The following is a 27161-nucleotide window of genomic DNA, read 5'->3' on the forward strand; positions in this document are numbered from 1 at the left end:
CAGCGATCTTCGAACGGCCCTCTTCAAACTTCTTTTGGTACCGTTCGGCAGCATTGATGGCTCGCTTCACGCAGAGCCACATCTCCATATCAGCCTGATAACACATACAAAGTTAGTATGCCGAACGCTTCACGCAGAGCCACATCTCCATATCGCCCGGTCTGCTCGCGCAACGTCTTCATCGACAGTTGCTCAATCTCCGACAGCTCCATCTGAGCGCCATCGATCATGCTGTTGATGAACGGCACAGCCTTCTGAGGGCAAGCAATGTTCACCGGCCCCTCCTCTCCCTCTTCTTCATCATCGGGAATCACCACCGATGTCCCTTCAGTCGGCCCCCTTGGCCGCTTCGGCAACGGGGTTGCGTCGAGGGCACCCTCAATCATTCTTTTTCCGGTTACTTGGAGGTGCACCTCCCGAACAGCCTCAGCCCCGGCTGCCCGCTTCTCCCGGCGGCGATCCGCCACCGTCTGCTCATCACCTGAGGCCCCCGCCGCCTTCTTCTTCGGCCTGGGGGACTGCCCTTTCTTCGGCTTCGGCGCCCCATGCCCCTCCAGCCGCCTCTTGGTCGATTCGCTCATTGGACGCCCACCTGCCACTGCAAAAAACACACAAGTCGTATCAGAAACGGTGGATATGAAAAGGAAGACGCCCACGACGCCTGCCGAACGGCATCACTCACTTTGCCTTCTCTCCTCCTCCTCTTCCTCCTTTAACCTTCGGTCGTGCTTTGACTTGCCGATCAAGCCCGCCTTGTAAAGGTTCCGGAAGTAGAGCAGCTCCTTAAAAAACCGATCTTCTTCGGCAATCTTCGCTCTCACCCTCTCGATTGCTTCAATCTCTCGGATCGGTGCGGCCGGCCGTTTCAAGGACACTGAAACACAAACATCAGACGGTCAAAAAAAAAAAAAAAAAAAAAAAAAAAAAAAAAAAAAAAAAAACAACAACAACAACTGCCGAACGGCAGACTCTACCCTACCGACTGTCTGGAAGGACGTAGGAATCCTCCTCTCCACGATCACTCCTGGTGCCGATTCCCAGTCACCAGAGACTATGACCCGACGCTTACGCCAGGTCTTCTGGGAGCTCGGCACCCCAACCACAAAGTGTCCACGCTGACCTGCCGATAGACAGTTGGACTGCACCCACCCTCCATTATCGGCACTCTTCGCCCTCGTCACACTGTACAGTTGGGCAAATTGTTCGTAGCTCGGCTCCTCCTTCCCAGCCAAGCTGAACGCTGCGATCGTCCCAAGCAACGTAATCCAAAAGTTTGGATTATACTGCCCTGGTGCATATCCGATCGCAGCCAATATCTTCTGCACCGAATGTTTCAACGGCAGCCGAAGCCCGTGCTTGAAGACATCAGTGAAGAAGACCACGCCCTCGTCATTATCACTGAGCGATTCCAAGGGCCCCGGGATCCGCATCCCTACCGATTCAGGAATATTGAACTCCGCCCGAATCTTAGCCAACTCAGCCTCGGTCAGCGTGTTCGGCTCTAAATCATCAACTCCGAACAACGGTTCCGTGGGCTTCGCCATCGGAATCCGTTGCCTCCCCCTGACAACCCTCAATACCCCTTCCCCTGGGACGGCAACGGACACGCCACCTCCATCTGCCTCCCGACCCGAAGTCGAAGGCTCCCCATCTTCAGGCACTCTCGTCGAAGTGCCCCCAGCCTCGGCACGCACTCTTGCCCTCCCTACTACTTCACAGCTTGAAGAGCTCCCAGAATCGGCACTCTCACTCCCCTCGGACGAACTCCCCGAGGACGATTCGTCCTCATAAGCCCTCGGACTACGCCTACCCTCGGATTCGGTATCTGACATCTACAAACACAAACGAAGGGAAACTAAGTGCTATGCTAGAATCAAAATCTTGTTCTACCCTCACACTCATGTTCATACTTGTTCATGCTTGTTCATGCTTGTTCATACTTTGTTCAAACAAAAAATCAACGAATTCTACACTTTGATTCATACAAATGCCAAAACACAGCAACATACCTTGTTTGCACGGTGGTTCAAGTTCGCCGGAAATCGCCTCCGCCTTGTTCACACTCACCGGAAATCGCTTGCTCAGCCCTCGCACTGTTGCCGGAAATCGCCTCTCACAAGCTCTCTTCGCTCCCAAATATTCCAAGTATTTGTCCTCTCGTCCCCCCCTCAGATTTATAGAGCCGATTTAGCATCGGGAAGCGAAGCGACGCATCGGGATACGAAACGCCGCGGCTCTTCACAGCCATGCCGACACGTGTCACGCATGCATGGGGGAGACCAAACGTCAGCTGCAATGCTTCCAATCCTCAGAGACGCTTCAACTTCCCGAACGTGGCGGATCTAGCCACCTTCGAGCACAACTCCACTGCCGAACGGCAGGCGCACATTGATGAGTTCTCACTCACCACTCGTGCCGAACGGCAGGCGCACACCGTTGGGTTCTCACTCACCTCTCGTGCCGAACGGTGGGCGCACACCGTTGAGTTCTCACTCACCTCTCGTGCCGAACGGCAGGCGCACATTGATGAGTTTTCGCTCACCTCTCGTGCCGAACGGCAGGCACACATTGACGGGTTTTCACTCACATCTCGTGCCGAACGATAGCCACATTCATGAGTTTTCACTCACCCCTTGAAACAATCGGCACATCATGCCGTCTCTTCTCCAAGCTCTCCCTTGGGCACTTGGGGGACTACATACCACCATCGGCAACTATGGGACCATCGTGCCCGGGTCAGAATGCCGAATACACATTCAAGTCCCCAACCGAGAAGCTTCTCAATCGGCAACTTGGGGGACTACTGTTTGTACCATATCTGACCCTCCACTCGTACAACAACACGTGGATCTTATAAACTCGCCCAAGTACCCAAGGCCTCGGGCAATCGGCATCGGCCACCGATGGCATTGTCTCAAAGCTGCGAACAGCCATTACGAGCCCAACTCGTCTACAATCGGCATGATCTACCGATTGTACATAATCAGCCTTGGAGCACCCGCCCGAAATATCTAAGGACTCGTGTCAACCTCACAGGGCCCTCCCACGAGTCCCACATCGGAACTGAACACCACAAGCATCCCAAATGCCCTCTATAAATACACCCCTTCACCATCAACAAAGGGGTAAGACTTTTCAGCTTGACTTTTATACTTCTATATAGTCAACAGCAAGAGCTCTTATAAGCAATCTTACTTGAGCATCGGAGGGTCTTAGGCTGGTTCCACACCGGTTCCATAGACCTCACGGGCTTCACTTATCTTCTATTCAGGATCAGCATCCGAAGACAGGAAGAATCTCCATCTATCACTAAATCGATCACCTCGATCGTCCACATCTCTTGTAAGTTGCACTAATCTCTATCTGTTCAGATTTAGCGCCAACAATGTTGAAGTAGATAGACACTTCATTAAACATAAACTTGAGGCTAAAGAAATTCAGTGTCCCTTTTTCAAATCAGAGGATCAGTTGGCAAACATATTAACCAAAGCAGTTTCGAGTAAAACGTTCCACAATTCACTAGGCAAGTTGGGCATTGGCGACATCTATGCATCAACTTGAGGGGGAGTGTTGACTTATGTTGTGAAGGCACTAATGAGCCTTGAGCCTGCAACCAGACAATTGTCTTGAGTTTGCATCTAGCCTTGAGTTACAGCTAGCTAGTGTTAGCCTTGAGCTTGTAGCTGCCTATTGTAATTAATGTAGGAAGCCATCTCTACTTGTATAAATATGCTATTAGTAATACAAAGGAAATCAAGTTGAAGAAAACAGAAAATCATTTTGTTGGTCTCTCTATATTTCCCAGTTTTTGACAGTAGCTACTTTGAAAGAAGAAATCGAAACAATTGTCACGACGACAAGGATGAAGAAAGATATCTGTTTCTCTACTAAAGACACCATGGTAAGCTCTAAGACTCTTCTTTTTTATTTCATATAGCTCAAAGATGGATAGACTTAGACTATGAAAAGCATTGTGCTGATGCAGTTAATTAGGGACAAATTTTCAACATCTCCTTTTCATAGATTTGGAGTGATGCTATTGGCACCCATCAGCTTTCTTTCTCGCCCCATCTTCTAGTAATTGTTTTCATATAGCCTTATTTTTGTGAAAACTACTCTCACAGATAGGTTGAGGCTGGCAGTGGCCCCGTCGCCTGCCCCCTCCCCCAGGGCTACCGCCTATTAGAGCAACTCTAGCGGCATGACCAAGCCTCGGGCTGGGGGAAAAAAAAGAGAAAATCCGTTTCCAGGGAGGAGCCCAAGCCCGGGCACAAGGTGGGACCCAGCAACCTAGGCTAGCCCAAGGGCAAGGTTGGCCCGAGCTCCAGCCCTCGTTTTGGTGCTGACGTCAGCGCTACAGTGCCGCTAAAGTCCACGTGTCGCGCTCTGGGCTCTCCGATCATATTTTTTTCTCCAATCCAACGGCAGCCAATTTTTGTACAAAAAAAAAAAGAAAAAAAATCGAATTTTTTTTAATAAAAATTACTGATTTTTTTTTCTTCTATAAATACCAAAATTTTATCCGATTGAGATATGAATTTTATAATAAATATTGACACATACGAACCCAAAAATCTTATCTGAAAATATTATCCAAATTAATTGTTTAGGTAAACAAATTTGTGAAAAAAACAAAAAAATGAATAGTAATTGCCCTTTGCCATGGCAATGGGTGGAAACACACAATACTATTTGCAAGGCCAACCACTATTCACGTGAATAGTGGCTGCCCTAGCTCCCCCTTGCCATGGCAAGGGGCAAATGGGTGGAGTTGCTCTTATGGGCATTGTTCAAAAGTAAAAGTTAAAAATAATTTGCCTTAGTTTTATGGATGGGATGAGTAGAGTTGGCTTTCTTTTGAAATTTGGCGTGGGAAAATCATGCATGTGGGAAGAGAGGGATGGAGATGGCGATGCCAGTCTATATAAAAACATCTCGACCCCTGTGCAGCTCCACCATTTTTGTTCTTACTAAATTACACAATACAGAAGTGATGAAGCAAAATATATTACTTGCAGTGCCTCATAACTCTCAGTTTCTTGTCTGGCAATGTACTTGGATACCTGGCTCAAGAGATGGTATAGCATGAGCTTTGCCTGTTTATTTTTTTATTTTTTAAACCAATGGTACATCAAATTGAGATGCCTAAATAAACTCATTTGTGTTTACTATTGTTAGACAACATCCCTAATTTATAGATAATTGATGTATATAACGTTTATATCTCTCCAGTCAATTATATTAATTGTCAATCCCTATAGACTAGGAATTTCTTTATATATATTTCCTACTGTAACGTTAGCTTGCCTGTATAAATATTTTCCTCCAACAGTGAGAAGAATAACAATTCAGATTTCACAAACTTACAACTATAAACTTCAGTAAGTATAAAATATTCGATTTTGTAGTCAAAAGGGATGTTAATTTACGGATGAAATTATTGAACCTCAAATGAGCCATCAATGTGACGACAAGTATACACATTCTTTTGGAACTTTAGACATTTTCTTGAAAGTCTTTATCTATCAATATCAGTATATTTGTACATATCTGCCCTATCAATATCTCCTCTTAGCCATATAATTAAGTCCAACACACGAGGTTTGAAAAATTTAGTAAAGGCATTCATACTATGATCATATCACTCGGAAGCCCGGAACAGGGGGGAGAAAGATAACATTTTTCTCTCATTGCTTTGAATTAAGAAATGGTAAAACCATCAAAATCACTTGGACAACTAAAACATTTTGTCATTTTATTTTTTATTTCTGAACATATGAACAATACCAAATTTAATTCCAACAGATTTTTTATTATGCCATAACAACTTTGGCCTTTCAAGCATGGCTAACCAGCCGTTCCAAGGCAACTTTGTCAAGTGTGAGTGGTAAAGGTACCTTTGGAATTGATAGCTCCTGGGAAACCTGTTGCATGGTTGGCCGACATTGTGGGTTGGTTTGCAAGCATGAAAACGCAAGCTTCACAACGAACATCACTTTCTCTGCAACTTGATCTTTAGGAGGTGAAAGCCTTTGGTCCAGAACGTCCCTCAGCGGTGTATCAAGCGCAGTTGATGTTGTCGAGGAGAGAACGGAGATCAGGAGATCTCCTGGATGTTTTCCCATGATCACTTCTAAAGCTAACACTCCAAAGCTATAAACATCACATTTCTCATTCACTTCCATTGTATATGCAAACTCTGCAAACCCAAAAACCAATTTAATATTATGAGAATGGCAATATTCATATTATTCAATGCATGAAGTTAACTATGAGACAAATTCATCTCTTATTTGCTAACATAATATTCAAAGATGAAGCCAGCCACACACACACACACACATATATATATATGCTTTGTTAGTAACTGTTGACGAGTCCTTACTTAGTTAGGATTTTGGTTCCTTACTATGTTAGGATTTTAGTTACTTACCTATTTGTCTAGTCCAATTATAATTAAGATTTATTTCATATTGTAATTTAGATTTATTTTCTATTGTAATTTAGCTTTATTTCCTATTTTATTTAGGGTTGTACTTATATAAATACCTCCATATTGGAGAAGAATAAAAATATGACTGTATCTTAGCATAACTGAATATTTACCCTATTTTGTTTGACATGGTATCAGAGCCAGGTTTTCTTGTGACCTGTGTTTGTGTTCAACTTGCAATTTAAGTGCTCTCCTCCCCTCCTCTTCAAGGGGGGGAGGGGGAGTGAAAAGGATATGTTTATTGACGTATCCCCATTAGCTTGACATATTCCCATGAAGATGTTGCTTATTTCTTAACTCCGACGACCTCTTCTCTTCAGGGGGAGAGGAGGAGTGAAGAGAAGTTGTCTGTGTGAATTAGCTAAAGTTGATATGGAAGAACTGTTGTTGTTGCCGTTGCCGTTGCCTCTACTATTGTCGTTGATGTTACCGTTGCCGCTATTGTTGCCGTTCATGTTGCTGCTGTTATGGTCATTGCCGATGATGTGCCATGGTCATTGCTGATGATGTTACTGTGATTTGATCTGTCTCTACCCTAACCCTAGACACTACCTATTTCCGCTGCACTATACATTTAGCCTATAATCCTAGTTCGCCGCCGCCGCCTACTGATGGGCATATTTTATATTATATATTTAACCTCATTCTTAGTATATTTTGGTTGATATTTTGGAAGAATTTTGATACTTTGAATTATATTTCCAATATAGGACTTTCGACTTCCTCTGGAGCAAAACATAATCAAATGGACGAATTTTGGAGTAATTCTAGTTGGAGGACGTTCGTTAGTCACTTAGCTTGATCGTATCAAAATTTCAGATGTTTCTACCAAGCGGTTATTTTCTGGCGATAAAATAAAGGAGCAGTGTGCTGTGCTGGAATAGTGACGTTTTGGGCCTTTATTGCGTTTTTGAAGCCCAAGATGACCTCGGATGGGTTCATGGCCTTCTGGAGAAGTGTTCATAACGTTTTTATCTTTAAAACAAGCTATCTTGGGCCGGATTTGGAGGAGATTTGAGGCCCAAACGTGGCTGGGCAGATTGTAGGCAGATTCTCCTAATCCAATTTGGATTTTATATCCTAGTAGTATTTTATTTTAACCTAGTTTCCTTGTGGGGATGAGGAGCTGAGTTTTAGGAGGTATTTAAACTATTTTTCACAGAAAATTTAGGATCTCTTTTTGGCTTTTGGAACGCGACTTTTGCTAGGGTTTTTGAAGAACTTCTACTTCAAGGTGTTTTTATTCTTATTCATGGGAATGATATTTTCTTGGGTTTTAGTTATGATTATGCGTAACTAACTCTCTTTGCTAGGGTGAAGCCTTGAACCTTAGCATGAATATGTGATTTTTATTTAATTACTTATGATTGAGTGCATGCATACTTTGAATTGTTAATCACTGTTTTAAACTATCTAATTGTCTTAATGCCTGATCACCATTAGGATCTTTAGAAAAGTAATTGGATGCAATTTTGGTCGGAAGGTTCCCTGAAATTGACGCTGGCTTCTTGTGGTTAATAATTGTAATTTCACTTAAGATGAACACCACGTCTTAAGGGTTGCATGGTTTTTCAAAGGGTTTTCACAAAACTTAATGAGTCTTTCATGTTCATATTTGATCCGAACGTCCGGACGGGTTGCATGTTAGATATACGTTCTATGTTGGAGGTTCCAAGTAGAATATAAATTAGGAAAACCTAACCTTCAAAGTGGCATGTGCAAATCATAAGTAATTGGTAAAAATTCATAGGATTGCTAGGTGCGGTGAAACCCTAGTGCTTTTATAAATTGGTTTTTAAAACTTGCTTTTCTCCAATTTCCCAACTTTCCGATTTCTTTTATTGTCAAGTTAATCTTTTCAAATTCATAAATTTCGCATCTTTGATAAAATCCATTTTAGTTATTAATTAAGAGTTAGTTTAATTACGAATTAGTCAAACAATCTTTGGGGACAACGACCTTGCATGAGCATCTATACTACAATATCCTTGTATTCTTGCAAGTATTTTAAGTGATTTTAACCCTGTTTGCGTAGGTACTAAAAATCCTATCACCTACCTTGCTACCGTCGTCGCTGCCTACCTTGCTATTGTTGCTGCTGCTTTATCTACTGCCGTGCTCATAGGGCTTCTGTGTTCTGCCTTACCTACTGCCGTACTCACAGGGCTTCTGTGTTCTGCCTTATCTACTACCGTGCTCACATGGTTTCTGTGTTTTGCTATCTGCCTTATCTTTTGCCGTGCTCACAGGGCTTCTGTGTTCTGCCTTATCTATTGTCGTGCTCACAGGGCTTCTGTGTTCTGCCTTATCTGCTGCCGTGCTCACAGGGTTTCTGTGTTCTGCTATGTGCCTTATTTTTTAGGGTTTGCTCTTGTGTTTTCGCTGCGAACTTTGCTTTAGTTTGTCACTTGTTTCACTTGTGGTTGACGAAAATGTTAGAAATGTGCCCTAAGAGCCAATACATTTGATGTAATCTCCTTAGAATACATTTCGTATATGATATATAAAGGGCAAACTTATTTGTTATCTTTTACATCGTGTAAAGAAACAAATGTCCCGGGTATGCTAAATAAGAGATAAAGTAATCTAAAGAAGATTAGATTCGGGAGACCTTTAATCTCTAACTGTAGCATCCCAAAATGTTCCTAATCATAGGTTATCAAATGGACATTGATAAACCGTCAAGATTAGCACATATTATGTATGCTCAATTGGGAGGATGGTTAGTCTCAAACCATTTGTGTAGTTGACACTAATACAAGTATGTGGGTGCTCATTAGTGAATGAGTACACTGAACGCGATCAACTGTAGTTCTCATATGGAGTATTTATCTATATGTCAAATGAGAACTCATAGTTGCAATAATGCAAATTAGTCCTTAGACCTGAGGCATCATGGTTGTCCTGTGATGCGTTATTGATCTTTGATAGCTCTTAAAGGCAAGCCGTAAAAGATTTGTCTTAAGTGTTGTTGGGATCTCTTAATTCATCATAGGGGCATGTGAATGTACAATAAGGAATCTCTACTTTCGATAAAGAAGGAGAATGTTTCAAGATGTGATTTAGTAAATCTTTGGCCAAAGTATTTTGAGCTTGATTTAGAAAGTTGTTCTTAATCATGTTCTTTTGAATCACATGAGGTTATAAATCATATTAGGGGTTTGACATAATCAATCCGTACCCTAATAATATGATTTGAAACATTGTATAAGAGAAGGACCGTATTGCATTGCAATTCCAACTGAATAGGTTCTTCATCTATTCTGGTTAGCTTGGGTAGCCTTGATATATTGCTAGATGTCACTCTTGGCTTGTGGAAGTCCTAGGATTGATTGTGATCGATCCAAATAAAGGAAGAATTAAAAAGGGGTTTTAATTCCAGTTGGTTAGAAAGAGTTCTAATATTTTCCCACTGCCTTGCTAATTAGAACCTAATGGATCGCACACCTTAAATGGTTAACTTTGAGTAATACAAATGAGAATGAGGAAATCAATTTGATTGATTTGATGTGGATGATTTACTACGTGTAAAAACGTATTTGGGCTAAGTAATAGTTAACGGAAAGCCCAAATGGTTGGGTATCAAGCCCAAGGGCTTAAGACACCTAAATATTATGGTTTAAGTGTCATAAGGCCCAATTTTGGAAGCCCAATGGGGTTTGGCCGAAAATGCTTAAGTGAATGTGTATGGGAATTGTTTCCATAAGCTCATTAACACACAAAACACAATCCAACATCAACCAAATAGGTTTGGGAGATCAAAGAGAGAAAAAGGAGAGTTTTCAAGAGTGAAATACTTTCATTTTTCAAAGTGGTTTAGATTGAAACCAATCTTGAGAATCTTGCACTAGCATCCAAGTATTCTCAAGATACTTCTTCTCATCTCAAGGTTCCATTGGTGTGGAGACTTAGAGGCCATATACTTTTGTGGCTCACATGGAGGAGAAAGATTAAGGAGCAAAGATCAAAGAGGAGATCAACAAAGAGGAAATCATCAAGAGAAAACCAAACACAAATTGGTTCATATAATTGCTTCAAGGGTAATTAGATCTTATCCTTTCTCTTGAATTTTCATTTATGAAAAACATATCAATGTTCATGGCTTAAGATACTTGGAAGAAGTTTTGTTTTTGGATTTAAACAACCACCTTAGACTTCCGCTGCGATTAATTTGATTAAATGCATGTTTAATATTCAAATGAACTTTGGAAAAATGTTTTGAAATTTCCTACAGAAAAGACCTTCTCTACAATTGGTGCTTCTCAAGTATGGTGTTCTATGACTCGCTTGTCAAGTTGGGCATGCGAAATATCTTTGCCCGACTTGAGGGGGAGTGTTGACGAGTCCTTACTTAGTTAGGATTTTGGTTCCTTACTATGTTAGGATTTTAGTTACTTACATATTTGTCTAGTCCAATTATAATTAAGATTTATTTCATATTGTAATTTAGATTTATTTTCTATTGTAATTTAGCTTTATTTCCTATTTTATTTAGGGTTGTACTTATATAAATACCTCCATATTGGAGAAGAATAAAAATATGAGCGTATCTTAGCATAACTGAATATTTACCCTACTTTGTTTGACAGTAACATGGACAGTGACAAAGCTATACATGCTGGAAATAACTACCTGGAGCAGTGTATCCAAATGTGCCTGCAAATGAAGTCCAGTTGGAAGAGTCGGGCTTCAAGATTCTACCTGGAGCAGTGTGTATATATATATATATATATATATATATACACCAGTAAAGCCGACCGGCTATACTATTTTTTTAAAAAAATTAGAAAATAATCGAGTATTTACTATAAAAAAAAACAGAGCAGCCGCATAACGGCTAGGCGCCCGCGTGTAAAATAGTATAGCCGAACGGCTATATTGTTTTGTGAAAAATTTAAAAAGCTGAGTATAGCCGACATGTCAATAGCAGTCAGGTGAAACGTATTACCAAAAGTGGATGGGAATGAACCAGAGAGCTCATTGTGAGAGAGATTCAGTGCTTCTAAGTTTTCCAACCTCATTAATGCTACTAACTAACAGGTATCTATCTAGCAAACAATTATGACTAAGATCAAGAACCTGAAGATATTCTAAGTTGCCAATCTCAGAAGGAGGACTCTCATTCAATCCATTTGTGCTCAAATTCAAGTTCAATAACTTTAAGCACCCATATAATTGCTTGGGAATGTATCCACTGAGATTGTTTGCTACCAAGTTAAGTTGCTCTAGATTGGATAGGCTTCCAATTTCCAATGGAACACTGCCTTTAAGTTTATTACCACCCAGGTTAAGGTCGAACAGTGACACTAACCTCCCCAATTCCTTCGGGATAGTCCCAACTAGATATTTCGAGGAGAGGTCAAGTACTCGTAGCTCAAGTGACTCCCCAAGCTAAGAAGGTATTCCTCCGGAAATTCTGTTGTTGGAGATTTTCAAGCTTTGTAGACTTTGGCACTGCCCCCACTTCTGATAAATTGTTATAGTTCAAATCAATGTAGTTTAAGTGGTTTCTGTCAAGCCTCACGCTGTATAAAGTGGAACAATTTCTGAAGCTTTTTGGAATGGAGCCAATGAAATAATTCTCATGTGCTGTAAAATTTACAAGTAACCCATCAGTGCAAATGTCTTGGGGAAGATAGCCTGACAACATGTTGCTAAACACCCCTAAATTTTGTAAATTTGTAAGATTGTTTAGTTCTCCAGACAGGAATGGAGCCATTGAGATTGTTTACAAACAATCCTAGTTTGAATAGCAGTTTGAGATTTCCTATTTCTGGTGGGATGGGGCCACTCAATTGGTTTAGCTGCACATCTAATAAGGTGAGCTTGGTCAAGTTTCCTAAAGTTGGAGGGATGGATCCATAGAAATTATTCTCAAGAAGTGCTAAAATAGTTGAGTTGACAAGGTTTCCTATGGATGCAGAAATTGGGCCAGTTAGGTTGTTAAATTGCAACTGGAGCTGATTCAGAGATTGGAGATTTCCTACTTCTTGTGGCACAGTTCCAGTAAGTTCATTTTTGAACAGGTAAGGACAAGCTGCCCATGTTCCAAATGGATGTAGGGATTGGACCTGTGAGGCTGTTTGTACTCAAACCCAACTCTTTGAGTGAGCTGAGTGATCCTATTTCTTCAGGAATGGATCCGTTTATGGCATGAGGCCTATCTCAGATGGGATTCTTCCAAAGAGTTGATTTGCACACAAATCAAAGTAGATGAGCTTAGAAAGGTTGCCCAAGTTGGAGGGAATGTTGCCATAGAAAGAGTTGTGGTAGAGATCAAGGCTTAGGAGAGAAGGGAAAGATGAAAAGCCAAAAGCGTAGAGAGTACCTCTTAAACCAATGCGGCTAAAGCTAATATTAACAACACTTCTCAATTCATTGCAAGCAATTCCAGTCCATTTGCAAGGACTTGAAGATACAAGAGATTGGTTGTCAAGGCTATCCCTCCATTCTTATCTTTCTGGTGATAAATTTAATTAAGACACCCAAACGATTTCACAGAAGACTTAATAAATAGAAATTAATTATTTTGTGGACTTTTTGTGGCCTAATAGTAATGAATAGGGCTCTTGGATTAAATTTTCTTTTCAAAAGGTACAGCCGCGCGGCTATACTATTTATATATTAAAAAAAGATTAGCCCAGCGCCTAGATGCCACGTGTCAAAACAGTAAATCCGGTCGGCTATACCTTTTTTTCAGTCCTCACCGTTGGATATTAATCTAATGATTCAAAAAAGTTTCTTAAAAGGAGTGCAAGAGTGAGTGAACCATTGAATTTACATCCAACGGTGAGTGACCACAAATCCTCTGTAGTCCAAGAGATCATGATGGACCTTTTTTTACCAAAAAGAAACAAGTATGGCCGGACGGCTATACTGTTTCTTTAAAAACAATTCAAAAATAATCTAGTATAGCCGGCTATACTATTTATATGTGTATAAAGACCTGACCAGCGCAGCGCCTATGCGCCCCGGTGTCAAACACTATTTTAAAAAACAATTAAAGAGGAGTATAGCATAGACAAGTATGCAAAACTGAGTACAGCCAAATATATATTATTTTTATTCAATAATATGTGAGAATTATGTATGTAATAATACATTATTAAACGTAAAAGTGTTAGAATCTTTATATGGGTAATAACTCTGGGAAAGTTAAAAAATCAAAAAGGGACAATAGATACTCGAGTAATGGCCCAATAGTAATGGATAGGGCTCTTGGGCTATACTATTTATATTTTAAAAAAAGGACGCACCCAGCGCCTAGGTGCCACGTCCTATTGTAATGTTAGATTGGCTGTATATATATTTTCATCAACGGTGAGAAGAATAACAATTTAGATTTTACAAACTTACAACTATAAACTTCAATAAGTATAAAATATTCGATTTCGTAGTCAAAAGGGATGTTAATTTACGGATGAAATTATTGAACCTCAAACGAGCCATCGATGATGTGACGACAAGTATACACATTCTTATGGAACTTTAGACATTTTCTTGAAAATCTTTATCTATCAATATCAGTATATTTGTACATATCTGCCCTATCAATATCTCCTCTTAGCCATAATTAAGTCCAACACACGAGGTTTGAAAATTTTAGTAAAGGCGTTCATGCTATGATCATATCACTCGGAAGCCCGGAATGGGGGGGAGGAGAAAGATAACATTTTTCTCTCATTGCTTTGAATTAAGAAATGGTAAAACCATCAAAATCACTCGGACAACTAAATATTTTTTCATGTTTATTTTTATTTCTTAACATATCAACAACACCAAATTTAATCCCAATAGATTTTGTACTATGCTATAACAACTTTGGCCTTTCAAGCATGGCTAACCAGCTGTTCCAAGGCAACTTTGTCAAGTGTGAGTGGTAAAGGTACCTTTGGAATTGATAGCTCCTGGGATACCTGTTGCATGGTTGGCCGACATTGTGGGTTGGTTTGCAAGCATGAAAACGCAAGCTTCACAACGAACATCACTTTCTCTGCAACTTGATCTTTAGGAGGTGAAAGCCTTTGGTCCAGAACGTCCCTCAGCGGTGTATCAAGCGCAGTTGATGTTGTCGAGGAGAGAACGGAGATCAGGAGATCTCCTGGATGTTTTCCCATGATCACTTCTAAAGCTAACACTCCAAAGCTATAAACATCACATTTCTCATTCACTTCCATTGTATATGCAAACTCTGCAAACCCAAAAACCAATTAATATCATGAGAATGGCAATATTCATATTATTCAATGCATGAAGTTAACTATGAGACAAATTCATCTCTTATTTGCTAACATAATATTCAAAGATGAAGCCAGTCATACACACACACACACACACACACACACACACACACACACACACACACACACACATATATCTTTATGTGCTTTGTTAGTAATATGGACAGTGACAAAGCTATACATACTGGAAATAACTACCTGGAGCAGTGTATCCAAATGTGCCTGCAAATGAAGTCCAGTTGGAAGAATCGGGCTTCAAGATTCTAGCTGTTCCAAAATCAGAGATGTAAGCAACAAGCTCTAAATCCAGCAAGATATTCTTGCTTGATATGTCTCGATGAACGATTGGAGGCAAGCAGTCATGGTGCATATAGGATAAAGCATCAGCCACACTTTTGACAAGGTTTAACCTTGCAGTCCATTCAAACATAGTTGCTTCTCTGTCATTCCTTAGTACCCTTTCTAAGCTACCTCCTTCTAGGAACTGGTAAACCAAGAATGAGTGGCGTGGATGTGCACAAAAACCATAGAGCTTCACAATGTTGCGATGGCGGATTTCTGAGAGTGCACGAATCTCACTCTCAAAAGCCTTTATATTTGCTATTCCACCATCCTGTAGTGTGTGAAGTTTCTTCACTGCAACAATCTGGCCTGTTTGTAGCATTGCTTTATAAACACTTGCATGCCCCCCTGCTCCTACACAATGCTTAGAATCAAATTCTTCTGTAGCTTCAATTATGTCCTCATATACCAGTTTCCCATCATAGCTCCATATATCAAATAGATTTTCAGTTTGTGCTCCTCTTGGCATTTCATGCGCTTTCCTTACAGTCTGGTGACGACGAATGTAGAGAAACCCAACCACAATGAACCCAAGAAACAGAGTTCCTAAAATGAGGGCTGCAATCAAAATGATGTTTTTATTCTTTTTCCGGTTTCTTATTGTAGATTGGCATTTCTTCAGACCTGTGGCATTTCCACACAAGCCTTTGTTACTCTCTAAAGCTTCGATTGGAGCCTCGTTGAAGACTTTGATGTTGGGAAGAGGACCCTCCAATTGGTTGTAGGATATGTCAATAGCAGTCAACTGCAACATATTATCAAAAGTGGAAGGGAAGGAGCCAGAGAGCTCATTGTGAGAGAGATTCAGTGCTTCTAAGTTTTCCAATTCTCCAAACTGTGGTGGTATCTCTCCTCTCAGTAAATTATGACTAAGATCAAGAACCTGAAGAGATTCTAAGCTGCCAATCTCAGAAGGAAGACTCTCCTTCAATCCATTTGTGCTCAAATTCAAGTTCAATAACTTTAAACACCCATATAATTGCTTGGGAATGTATCCACTGAGATTGTTTGCTGCCAAGTTAAGTTTCTCTAGATTGGATAGTCTTCCAATTTCCAATGGAACACTGTCTGAAAGTTTATTTCCACCCAGGTTAAGGTCGAACAGTGACGCTAACCTCCCCAATTCCTTTGGGATAGCCCCAACTAGATAATTCGAGGAGAGGTCAAGTACTTGTAGCTGAAGCGACTCACCAAGTTGGGGTGGTATTCTTCTGGAAATTCTGTTGTTGGAGATTTTCAAGCTTTGTAGACTTTGGCACTGCCCCCACTTCTGAGAAAGTTCCCCATAGAAATTATTATAGCTCAAATCAATGTAGTTTAAGTGTGGATAAACTCCAATGTCTTCGGATATGTTTCCTGATAACTGGTTTCTGTCAAGCCTCACTCTGTATAAACTGGAGCAGTTTCTGAAGCTTTTCGGAACAGAGCCAATGAAATAATTGTCATTAGCTGTAAAATTTACAAGCAATCCACCAGTGCAAATGTCTGGAGGAAGATAGCCTGACAACATGTTGCTACCCACCCCTAAATTTTGTAAATTTGTAAGATTCTTGAATTCTCCGGGAATGGAGCCATTGAGATTGTTTATAAACAATCCTAGTTTGAATACCAGTTTGAGCTTTCCTATTTCTGGTGGAATGGGGCCACTCAATTGGTTTTGCTGCACATCTAATAAGGTGAGCTTGGTCAAGTTTCCTAAAGTTGGAGGGATGGATCCATAGAAATTATTCTCAAGAAGTGCTAAAATAGTTAAGTTGACAAGGTTTCCTATGGATGCAGGAATTGGGCCAGTTAGATTGTTAAATTGCAAGTGGAGCTGGTTTAGAGATTTGAGATTTCCTACTTCTTGTGGCACAGTTCCAGTAAGTTCATTTTTCAAGAGATATAGTAAGGACAAGTTGCCCATATTCCAAATGGAGGCTGGAATTGGACCTGTGAGGCTGTTTCCACTCAAACCCAGCACTTTGAGTGAGCTGAGTGATCCTATTTCTTCAGGAATGGATCCATTTATGGCATTATCATCTAGATAAAGCTTGTGAAGACTTGTCATGAGGCCTATCTCAGATGGGATTCTTCCAAAGAGTTGATTAATGTTGTGAAAAATGGACAAAACAATTTCACTCACTCCCCTAATGATCTTGTTGTTGATGGACTTTGTGACACACACAATGATGGATGAATCACACACACACACTTGAGACAACAACCAAGCACAAAGTGACACAAGAATTTATAGAGGTTCAGCAATTGCCTACATCCTCTTGGTGATCCCCTTGAGAAATTCACTTCATGAAAGAATAAGTTACAACTTTGGTTTTACACAGAAAAACCCCTTTGGAACTCTATTCTCTCCCCAAGCTCTCTTTCCTCTCACACCCCTTGCTCAACACTTTGATGCACTTGTGAACACTCTCACAACCCTTGGTGTTTCCCTCCTTGGTGTCTAGACTCTCAAGACCCCAACTCAGCTCCTAACTTGAACTGATTGCTCTCCCTCACGTTCTCCCTTGGTGAGTTAACCTCTTTTGAACACAATAGCACCCAGCTACTTGACCACCTTGAGATTAACCACACCTCCTTCAACTTGCTTTCTCATCTTATAATGTCTTGCTTTACATCCCATTACTTACACAGACCAATGGACATAAGATAAGGCACCATATTGTCTTCCACGTTCCTTCCTTTAGTCTCCCACTTAGACTAAAGATCAGATCATGTAAGTAATCAAATCCCACTTCAGCCACCTTCCACTAAACCAGAAAATGGAGAGTGAATCCTTCAAAGCAAGACAACCAATTGGCAATTAGTGCTCTCCCAACTATCCAGCAGGTAGTCCACCTTCTTGCAACTCAGAAGTGACCCATTAAGCCTCTGAAATCTTGTGGAAAGCGATAGCCACCGAAAAAGTAGTTGAAAACACGTAAGAAATCGTCACAGCACAACTGGGACGACCGGTCGCCAGGAACTGGCGACCGGTCGCTTTTGGACTGAGGCTTCAGTTTCGATTCTGCTTCTTTACGACCGGTCGCAAATGGCACGCGACCGGTCGCTCATGTTTCCTGCGACCGGTCGCAAAGAACTAGCGACCGGTCGCCCCATGCATTTGCTCCAGACTTCGAATCTGTGTAAAAACGACCGGTCGCCCAAACCTTGCGACCGGTCGCTCACTCCTTCACTTGCATACTAAATGTGAGCCATTTTCCAACAATCTCCACCTTGGCGAACCATTTAATCACCCCGTGAGTCATTGTTGACCTCTAGAACCTCTTCAACCTCTTAGAAATTGTTCTAGTAATTTCCAAGAGCTCCACCATGGCAATACACCTCTTGCCTCAATGCACCTTTGGTGGAAGGTGCTCCACCCAAGTCTAAACTTGAGTAACATGGACCTCTTGTGCAGAAAAGAGTTCCCCCTTGCCAAATTCGTTGCTCCTTGCCTCCTTGGAACCTTGAACCTTGGACTTCCCTTGATATGCAAACCCCATACCAAACCTTTGTTCACTAAATCCCCATTTAGTACTTCTTGCTCTTGGATTTAAGAACACATTTCTTTTCATCAATGCACTTCTCCAACTTTCCCGCTTCATGCTCCCTATAGCACTCCGAAACGTGGTTGGAACTTCTTGGTCCATCCATCCAAAACCTAGGGACGGTTTGATGGATTCCTTGGGCTTGGACCTTGCAATTGATGATGGCTCTACCTCAAGTAGAACCCCTTTGTGAGTTTGTTGTTGTTGCCCTCCTTCTTCAGCCCTTGTGTCAAGCTCCACCTCAAATGGAGTCCCTTCCATGACCACCTTGGCAAGAAGCTTCTCTTCAACAACATCCTCCCCATCATTCCTTGTCTTGATTTCACCTTTGTGGATATTCCTCTCCACACTTTCTGCAGCTTTGAAATCAAGCACCTTTGATGATGAACCGTTAGTCATACACCCTTGACTAACCTTCCTTGCCCAACATCTCTTGAGCACACTTGCAGCTACATCATGTTGGACCGGCTCCTTGACATTAAGACTTGTTGCTTGCTCTTCCTTGGTACAAATCTCTGCACCACCCAAGAGCTTGTATGTGTTGTTTGGTTGAATCTCCCCCTTCATAACCTCCACAGAACCTTGTGTGACCATGAGCTTCCCTCCTTTGGCCTTGTAAGAGCAACCTTCTCTATCCAAAGAACCAAGAGAGACTAGATTCGTTCTTAGTGTAGGTACAAACCTTACCTCACTAAGAGTCCAAACTTCACCACCTTGCAACTTGATCTTCACAGTCCCTATGCCCAAAACTTCACATGTAGTTTTGTCTCCCAACATAATCTTGCATGCATCCTTATCCTCATATGTGTCAAACATCAACTTATTTGCACACACATGATATGAGCACCCGGAATCTAAAATCCAACTTGAAGAAGAATTCTTACATGAAGAACTTGCCATGACTTCCCCGTTACTTTCATCCGTAACCGTCAAGAGTTCATCACATGTGTCCTCATCACACACGTGGGCTGAACTTCCAGCTTTCTTCATCTTGTTCAGCTTCTCCTTCCATACCGGACAATCTCGCCTCCAATGATCCATAGATCCACACTCGAAGCACCCTTCATTGTCCTTGGACTTAGTATTCCTTTTGCTGCCCTTGCCTTCTTGCTTGCTTGAACGACTCCTTGCGAACAAACCAGCATCTTGAGAGTTCTCCTCCGAACGTTGAGACATCCTGTGATGCGTCATCACATCTTGCACCACCTCCTCAAAATTCAAAGTACTCTTCCCGAACATAAGTGTAGTTCGGAAATGCTTATAAGACGGAGGCAAGGATGTTAGTAACATGAGTGCCTTATCCTCCGTATTATACAACACATCCATTCTTTGCAAGTCAGCAACACATCTATTGAAGCTGCTCAAATGCTCCATTAGATTTCCTTCCTCCGCCATCCGAAGATTTAGGAGTTCCTCCTTGAGGAAGAGCTTGTTGGACAGCGACTTCCCTGCAAACATCTCTTCGAGCTTCTCCCATGTTTGCTTCGCTGTGTCCTTCATCACGTTGATGAGCACCTCATCGGAGATGAAGTTCTCGATGGCTCCTCTAGCCAACTCATCTAGCACACCCCACTCCGCGTCTGTCATGGTAACCGGCTTCTTCTCTTTGCCTTCCAAGACAACACTGAGATTTTGTTGTGTAAGGGCTGACTTCATCCTCCTTTGCCAAAGTGTGAAGTTCTCCTTCCCTGTGAAAGGCTTCAACTCCACCTTCATGCTGACAGATTGTGGTAGCCTCTGATGCATAGAGCTACTTCCACCTTCAGCTTCCTTGTCACTTGCCATCTTCAACACACTAGCAATTGCTGCTCCAACACAGCTCTGATACCACTTGTTGTGAAAAATGGACAAAACAATTTCACTCACTCCCCTAATGATCTTGTTGTTGATGGACTTTGTGACACACACAATGATGGATGAATCACACACACACACTTGAGACAACAACCAAGCACAAAGTGACACAAGAATTTATAGAGGTTCAGCAATTGCCTACATCCTCTTGGTGATCCCCTTGAGAAATTCACTTCATGAAAGAATAAGTTACAACTTTGGTTTTACACAGAAAAACCCCTTTGGAACTCTATTCTCTCCCCAAGCTCTCTTTCCTCTCACACCCCTTGCTCAACACTTTGATGCACTTGTGAACACTCTCACAACCCTTGGTGTTTCCCTCCTTGGTGTCTAGACTCTCAAGACCCCAACTCAGCTCCTAACTTGAACTGATTGCTCTCCCTCACGTTCTCCCTTGGTGAGTTAACCTCTTTTGAACACAATAGCACCCAGCTACTTGACCACCTTGAGATTAACCACACCTCCTTCAACTTGCTTTCTCATCTTATAATGTCTTGCTTTACATCCCATTACTTACACAGACCAATGGACATAAGATAAGGCACCATATTGTCTTCCACGTTCCTTCCTTTAGTCTCCCACTTAGACTAAAGATCAGATCATGTAAGTAATCAAATCCCACTTCAGCCACCTTCCACTAAACCAGAAAATGGAGAGTGAATCCTTCAAAGCAAGACAACCAATTGGCAATTAGTGCTCTCCCAACTATCCAGCAGGTAGTCCACCTTCTTGCAACTCAGAAGTGACCCATTAAGCCTCTGAAATCTTGTGGAAAGCGATAGCCACCGAAAAAGTAGTTGAAAACACGTAAGAAATCGTCACAGCACAACTGGGACGACCGGTCGCCAGGAACTGGCGACCGGTCGCTTTTGGACTGAGGCTTCAGTTTCGATTCTGCTTCTTTACGACCGGTCGCAAATGGCACGCGACCGGTCGCTCATGTTTCCTGCGACCGGTCGCAAAGAACTAGCGACCGGTCGCCCCATGCATTTGCTCCAGACTTCGAATCTGTGTAAAAACGACCGGTCGCCCAAACCTTGCGACCGGTCGCTCACTCCTTCACTTGCATACTAAATGTGAGCCATTTTCCAACAATTAAAAGACAAATCAAGGTAGATGAGCTTAGAAAGGTTGCCCAAGCTGGAGGGAATGCTACCATAGAAAGAGTTGTGGTAGAGATCAAGGCTTAGGAGAGAAGGGAAAGATGAAAAGCCAAAAGCATAGAGAGTACCTCTTAATCCAATACTGCTAAGGCTAATATTAGTGATGCTTCTGAATTCATTGCAAGCAATTCCAGTCCAGTTGCAAGGACTTTTTCCAAACCATGAAGACATGAGAGATTGGTTTTGGTTGTCAAGGCTATCCCTCCATTTTAGAAGAGCCTCTGCTTCTTGTCCTTCTGGTGATCTTGATGATGGAGCTGAAAGAGATGCAGAAGTAGCTACTTTGAAAGAAGAAACCGAAACAAGGGTCACGATGACAAGCATGAACAAATATATCTGTTTTTCTACTGGAGACACCATGGTTTTAAGCTCTAAGACTCTTTTTTGTTATTTCATACAGCTCAAAGATGGATAGACTTATTAGACTATGAATAGCATTGTGCTGATGCAAGTTAATTAGGGATAAACTTTCAACATGACACTATTGCCACCCATTCTTTGTGAAAATGACCCTTAACGGATAGGTTAAGGCCCACACTATCGCATGTGGCCACTCCCCCCGGCGACTCCTATCATGGCCGCTGTTGTTCAAAAGCAAAAGTTAAAAAGAATTTGCCTTAGTTCTTATGGATGGGATGAGTAGAGTTGACCTTCTTTTATATTTTGGTGTGGGAAAATCATGCCTGTGGTTGTGGAGAGAGAGGGATGGAGATGGCGATGCCAGTCTATATAAAAAACCTCTCGACCGATGTGCAGCTCCACCATTTTTGTTCTTACTAAATTACACAATACAGAAGTGATGAAGCAAAATATACCACTTGAAGTGCATCATAACTCTCAGTTTCTGGTCTGGCAATGTATAGATGTTAGGGAACCAGCTTCAGTCTGGACACTTGGATACCCGGCTGACGAGATGGTATAGCATGAGCTTTGCCTTGCTTTTTTTTTTTTTTTAAAAAAAAATTCTGTTTTTGTTTTATTTTTTTGAAAACCAATAGTACTCAATTTTAGGTCGCTAAATTAACCCCATTTGTGTTTACTATAAACTTCAATGAGTGTTTGATATAAAATAAAATAAATAAAAACTTCAACGAGTAGAACATATTCGATTTCATAATCAAAAGGGTCTTAATTTAGGGAGCATTTTTGCTCACCACTTTAATCATAGGTGTACCCTCACCACTCTCCTCAATGCTTGACACGTGTCCATAGAAATAACTATGATTCCATAAATACAAAGCAAAAGTTAACTATGGTTATGTCTATGGACACGTGTCAAGCATTGAGGAGGGTGGTGAGGGTACACCTATGGTTAAAGTGGTGAGCAAAAATGCACCCCTTAATTTATCGATGAAATTATTGAACCTCAAATGAGCCATCCATGCTGAGTATACCCATGCATTGACTTCTTCAAAGTCATTGTCTATCAATATTTGTAGATATTGTTGAGCCATATCAACTTTTAGGGATCATTCCAAGTTCAACTCCTGAAATTTGAGAAATTTACTTTAGGCATACACATCTACTGCCACAACCTTCTGTGTTGCTTGTCAGTCAAGATGTCATTAATCGAACTTCGTATACAAAAGACGATAGTGATCTTTGTTAAAGGTTTAATTGAGCAGCCTGAATTTTTTTGACCTTCCCTTGTTCTCTCATCTTTCATTCTTTGTTTTTCCTTTTATGAAGCCAGATTGTAAAAATATGGCTTATTATCACAAAAGGTCCCTAAGGTTTACGAAACTATCAGATTGCATCCTTAATGTTTTTTTGTGTCATTGGTGGTCCTCAAGGTTAGTATATGTGATCACAAATGGTCCTTGCCGTTAGGTTCCATCAAAAACTCTGTTAGTTTGCTGATGTGGCATATATATATCACAAAACATCCCTGAGATTTACACACCTATCACAAATGGTCCTTGCAAATTTTTTTAATTTTTTTAATTTAAAATTCATAAAATTTTGGTTTTCTTTTTTAAATCTTATGAATTTTAAATTATTTTAAAATATGCATTGTATTTTAAATACACATGACACTATATTATTTTAGATGTGGGCTCCATATATATGCCACATCAACAAACTAATGGAGTTTTTTAAAATTCATAAAATTTAAAAATGAAAAAAACCAAGGGTTTAGGGTTTATAAATAGTCCTCAAGGTTAAAATCCTTATATAAATGGTTTTTTCATTTTTAAATTTTATGAATTTTAAATTATTTTAAAAAAAACTTCATTAGTTTGTTGGTGTGGCATATATGTGGAGCCCACATCTTCAAAAATATAGTGTCATATGTATTTAAAATACAATATATATTTTTAAATAATATAAAAAAGAAAAACAAAATTTTCTAAATTTTAAATTAAAAAATTAAAAAATTTCGCAGGGACCATTTGTGATAGATGTGTGAACCTCAAGGATGTTTTGTAATATGTATATATGCCACATCAGCAAACTAACGGAGTTTTTGACGAAACCTAACGGCAGGGACCATTTGTGATCACACATACTAACCTTGAGGACCACGAGTGACACAAAAAAACATTAAGGATGCAATCTAATAATTTCGTAAACCTTAGGGACCTTTTGTGATAATAAGCCTAAAAATATTGCTCAATTGAACCCCGAGGAGGGTGGTGGGGTGGGAAGAAAGAAGACAGAAATTTCTCTCATTGCTTTGAATTAAAAAATGGTAAAACTAACGAAATCATTGGGGCAGATACAAGAATTTTTGTTTTTGACTATATCAACAATAATTCTTACAGGGGTGGTGGATGTTTCACACACTGCATACCGTCTGGCAACATCCAATGACTGGTGGGCTTTAACCCTTTCCTAAACCAACGGTTCACAAGGGATGTTTCTAGTTTCCTCACCTGCAATTGTTACCAGTAAATTATCAGAGACAAATAACAGCAATTTGGACCTTTTAACTGCAGCAATATAAGAGCACAAATTACAGGGTTGATACAGTCCAAAATATCCAAATGAAAAATAAGTGTAAATTATAAAAGGGGAAACAAATCATTCCTTTTGCATTATCCTTGCACAGGGTATCCACACCTAATCCAAAACAACTCAACAGTAATTTTTTTTTACTATGATGGCGACTGCTGAAACCATATTTCAGGGGGGTTCCCATGTCATGATTGGGAGTTGAAACTTCCTATGGTGTTTTTGAAGTTTGTGAGTTTATGAGTTTCAAAAGGAGAAGGCAGAAAACTTGGTTGGAATGTATTTCAGGCAAAAGCAGTATTAGATGAAATCCTTTGATGTAGCTTTGAAGGCCTTTGCGCCAATGTTATTCTATAGACAGATTTGGAGTCCTTCATTCCCTCACAATACCTTTCTTCACCTGCATGGCCACTAAGAAGATCTTGACCATAGATTTTCTTAACAAGAGGAATGCTTTTCTGTTATCTGATATGGCTTTCGTTTTGCATGCGCTGTTTTCAAGTCCTTATTTTTTTTTATGATGCAGGGGCAAAAACCCCAGAAACAGCACAGCTAAGTTCTCAAGTCACTTTCAAACAGGCACAACATAGGAAAGAATGACGCATGACAAGTTTGGAAATCTGGGAGCAGCTCATTTGTGCTTGTTTGGTTGAACTTAAGCAAAGCCTAAAAGTCAAACTTTTGAGAGGGTGAGAAATTCTAGTAATGAGTTCAATGCATATTTTATTTGAAGTCTACACACTAGGATGGTCCTCTTTACTCTTTCTTTGGGAAGTTTTTGATGGTTTAGTTCGATTTTCCCTTCTTTTCTTCTTTATATTTGGTTTGCCAAAACTTGGGTTTTTCCACCATCCCCCACCCTACAAGACAACTCATAAGAGGATCTGAACTTTACCAAATCACAAGGACAAACAGTGAATAATTACTGACACCACAAACTAGGCATTTCACAAATTATGTTTTATTGGACTGATTCTTCGTTTAATCAATTCGGGAATGGACAACCATTTGCACCAACAGCCTAATCAGATATTATACATCTAATTTTACTCTTTCTTTCTTGTCCTTTTTTTTGGAAGAGAGAAAATAACATAATATCACTTGCAGTACATAAAAAGAATTTGAGAAGAATCGAAAACTAACCTGCCTAACAATGAATGGCTCCTCGGAAAGACTCAATGGTCCAGTTAAAATAGTCAGAAAGCCATTTTGATTCCCATAGACGATATCAGTTAAGGGCCGATCACCCACCTACCACACACAAAAATGCCCCATAAGTCACTATTCATAAGAATCCAGAAAAACATCAAATAAAACAACCCACAAGGTCCATGAATTCTTATCTACCATAATAAGGTGTGAGGCTTTACAACCAAAATGCTTCTCGATCTCTTCAGCTGTTCCAGCTGGTTTCTTCACTTCTATAACATACAGATAAAATATCCACATCAATGCCACATAAACTCCGCACTTCTTAAGAAAACTTGTAATTTACAAAAATGGAGTTTTGATATATATATATATATATATATGACAAATTCAAAAACTTTGCAGTAGAATTTAAGCCTAGATTGAAAAACAAACACTTACTATGCCTTATGACTTTGATTCCAATAGCCCCTTCAAGCTCCCTAGCTTTTGAACCATCATGGTCATACTCATAAAGCCCTAACCATCAAACCAAGATCATTACTTTGACAAAAATTCATAACCAACAATAAAAACAGCAAAATTTTCCAACTGGGTTCTGCCAAAAATTACCAGCCGAGTTACTGAACACCGCAATATCGGGTCCGAAAACAGATTTACACTGCTCCAATGAAGACCCAAGAGGACCCCAGAGCGTCAAAGAATAAGGCACAGTTAAAGTGTTATCCTTGTCAAACACAACACCCTTGAAGCCCCTTCTATGCAACTCAGGCCAATCAATGTACCTTATATCAGGCACAGAGACGTGAGGCAGTGCCAAGTGCTTGTCTTTTGTGAGTACCCTGGCTGAACGAGCAATGGCTCCAAAGTTGAACCTTTGTCCCAACGCTCCTTTCACGTCTGCCCACCACATGTTTGTGGAAAGTCCCTTGGGATAATCGGCTTCGCTCTCTCTTTGATCTTGTCCCTGTTCTCGGCTAGGGGCTTCTGGGCTTTGATTATTGGAGCTTTCGGTGCCAGTGGAGGAGTTCAGTTGTAGAAATAATGCATCGTTCTGATAAGGGTCGGGATTGCCGCTTTTATGCTTCTGGGTTTTGTTTTGGTGCTCTTTGCTGCAACTGTTTGTGTGAGAGATGGAAAGGGCACAGTGGTTTGTGAAGTGAGTTTGGGTTTTTTGGGGTAGGGTTAGGAAGTTGAGTTTTTTCTTAGGATGTCGATGGTGGAAGTGGAAGTGGTTTGGGAGAGGGTAAGAGCACTTGGGCAATGGAGCTGATGAGGTCGACTGCATTTCCAATTTTCTATTTTAAATCTTATTTACAGGGATAATACAATGTGCATTTTTAATGGATCCAATTTGGAGACTAGGTGAGTTTTAGTTAGCGACAAGCCCAAAAGTCTGTGGTACAATTAGAGCCCGGGTAATGCTAGGCTTATC

At 40.8% G+C, this 27161-nt stretch overlaps 2 protein-coding genes and 1 pseudogene across 2 annotated transcripts; all 3 read right to left on the reverse strand.

The window, feature by feature from the left end:
• Window positions 1-9454: 9454 nt before the first annotated feature.
• Window positions 9455-13942, reverse strand: LOC148295913 (uncharacterized; annotated as a pseudogene).
• Window positions 13943-14073: 131 nt separating this feature from the next.
• On the reverse strand, window positions 14074-22053 carry LOC110754871 (uncharacterized). The gene is made up of 3 exons (XM_088250420.1): window positions 21559-22053; window positions 14932-17166; window positions 14074-14684 (listed from the first exon to the last, which is right to left on the reverse strand). Exons 1-3 carry the CDS (start codon window positions 21980-21982, stop codon window positions 14323-14325), a joined length of 3021 nt encoding a protein of 1006 aa, XP_088106546.1. The 5' UTR covers window positions 21983-22053; the 3' UTR covers window positions 14074-14322.
• Window positions 22054-24274: 2221 nt separating this feature from the next.
• LOC110754865 (haloacid dehalogenase (HAD) superfamily protein) lies at window positions 24275-27058 on the reverse strand. Its single transcript, XM_021955985.2, has 5 exons — window positions 26339-27058; window positions 26168-26245; window positions 25925-25998; window positions 25721-25828; window positions 24275-24498 (listed from the first exon to the last, which is right to left on the reverse strand). The coding sequence occupies exons 1-5, from the start codon at window positions 27012-27014 to the stop codon at window positions 24382-24384; spliced, it is 1053 nt and encodes a 350-aa protein (XP_021811677.1). The 5' UTR covers window positions 27015-27058; the 3' UTR covers window positions 24275-24381.
• Between the last annotated feature and the right edge of the window lie 103 nt (window positions 27059-27161).

Source organism: Prunus avium, chromosome 3, assembly GCF_965620075.1.
Source record: "Prunus avium chromosome 3, drPruAviu1.hap1.1, whole genome shotgun sequence".
Lineage (NCBI taxonomy): Eukaryota > Viridiplantae > Streptophyta > Magnoliopsida > Rosales > Rosaceae > Prunus > Prunus avium.

Bases quoted from the DNA above. Each gene is read 5' to 3' on its own strand.
- LOC110754871 (XM_088250420.1), bottom strand. From the start codon at position 21,982: ATGGTGTCTCCAGTAGAAAAACAGATATATTTGTTCATGCTTGTCATC. The intron at 17,167-21,558 runs TTAATTGTTGGA...TTTTTCACAACA, and splicing joins CATCTACCTTGATTTGTCTT to TTAATCAACTCTTTGGAAGA. The intron at 14,685-14,931 runs GTAGTTATTTCC...TTGGGTTTGCAG, and splicing joins ATTTGGATACACTGCTCCAG to AGTTTGCATATACAATGGAA.
- LOC110754865 (XM_021955985.2), bottom strand. From the start codon at position 27,014: ATGCAGTCGACCTCATCAGCTCCATTGCCCAAGTGCTCTTACCCTCTC. The intron at 25,999-26,167 runs GTAAGTGTTTGT...TGTATGTTATAG, and splicing joins AATCAAAGTCATAAGGCATA to AAGTGAAGAAACCAGCTGGA. The intron at 24,499-25,720 runs GTTAGTTTTCGA...TAACAATTGCAG, and splicing joins AGCCATTCATTGTTAGGCAG to GTGAGGAAACTAGAAACATC.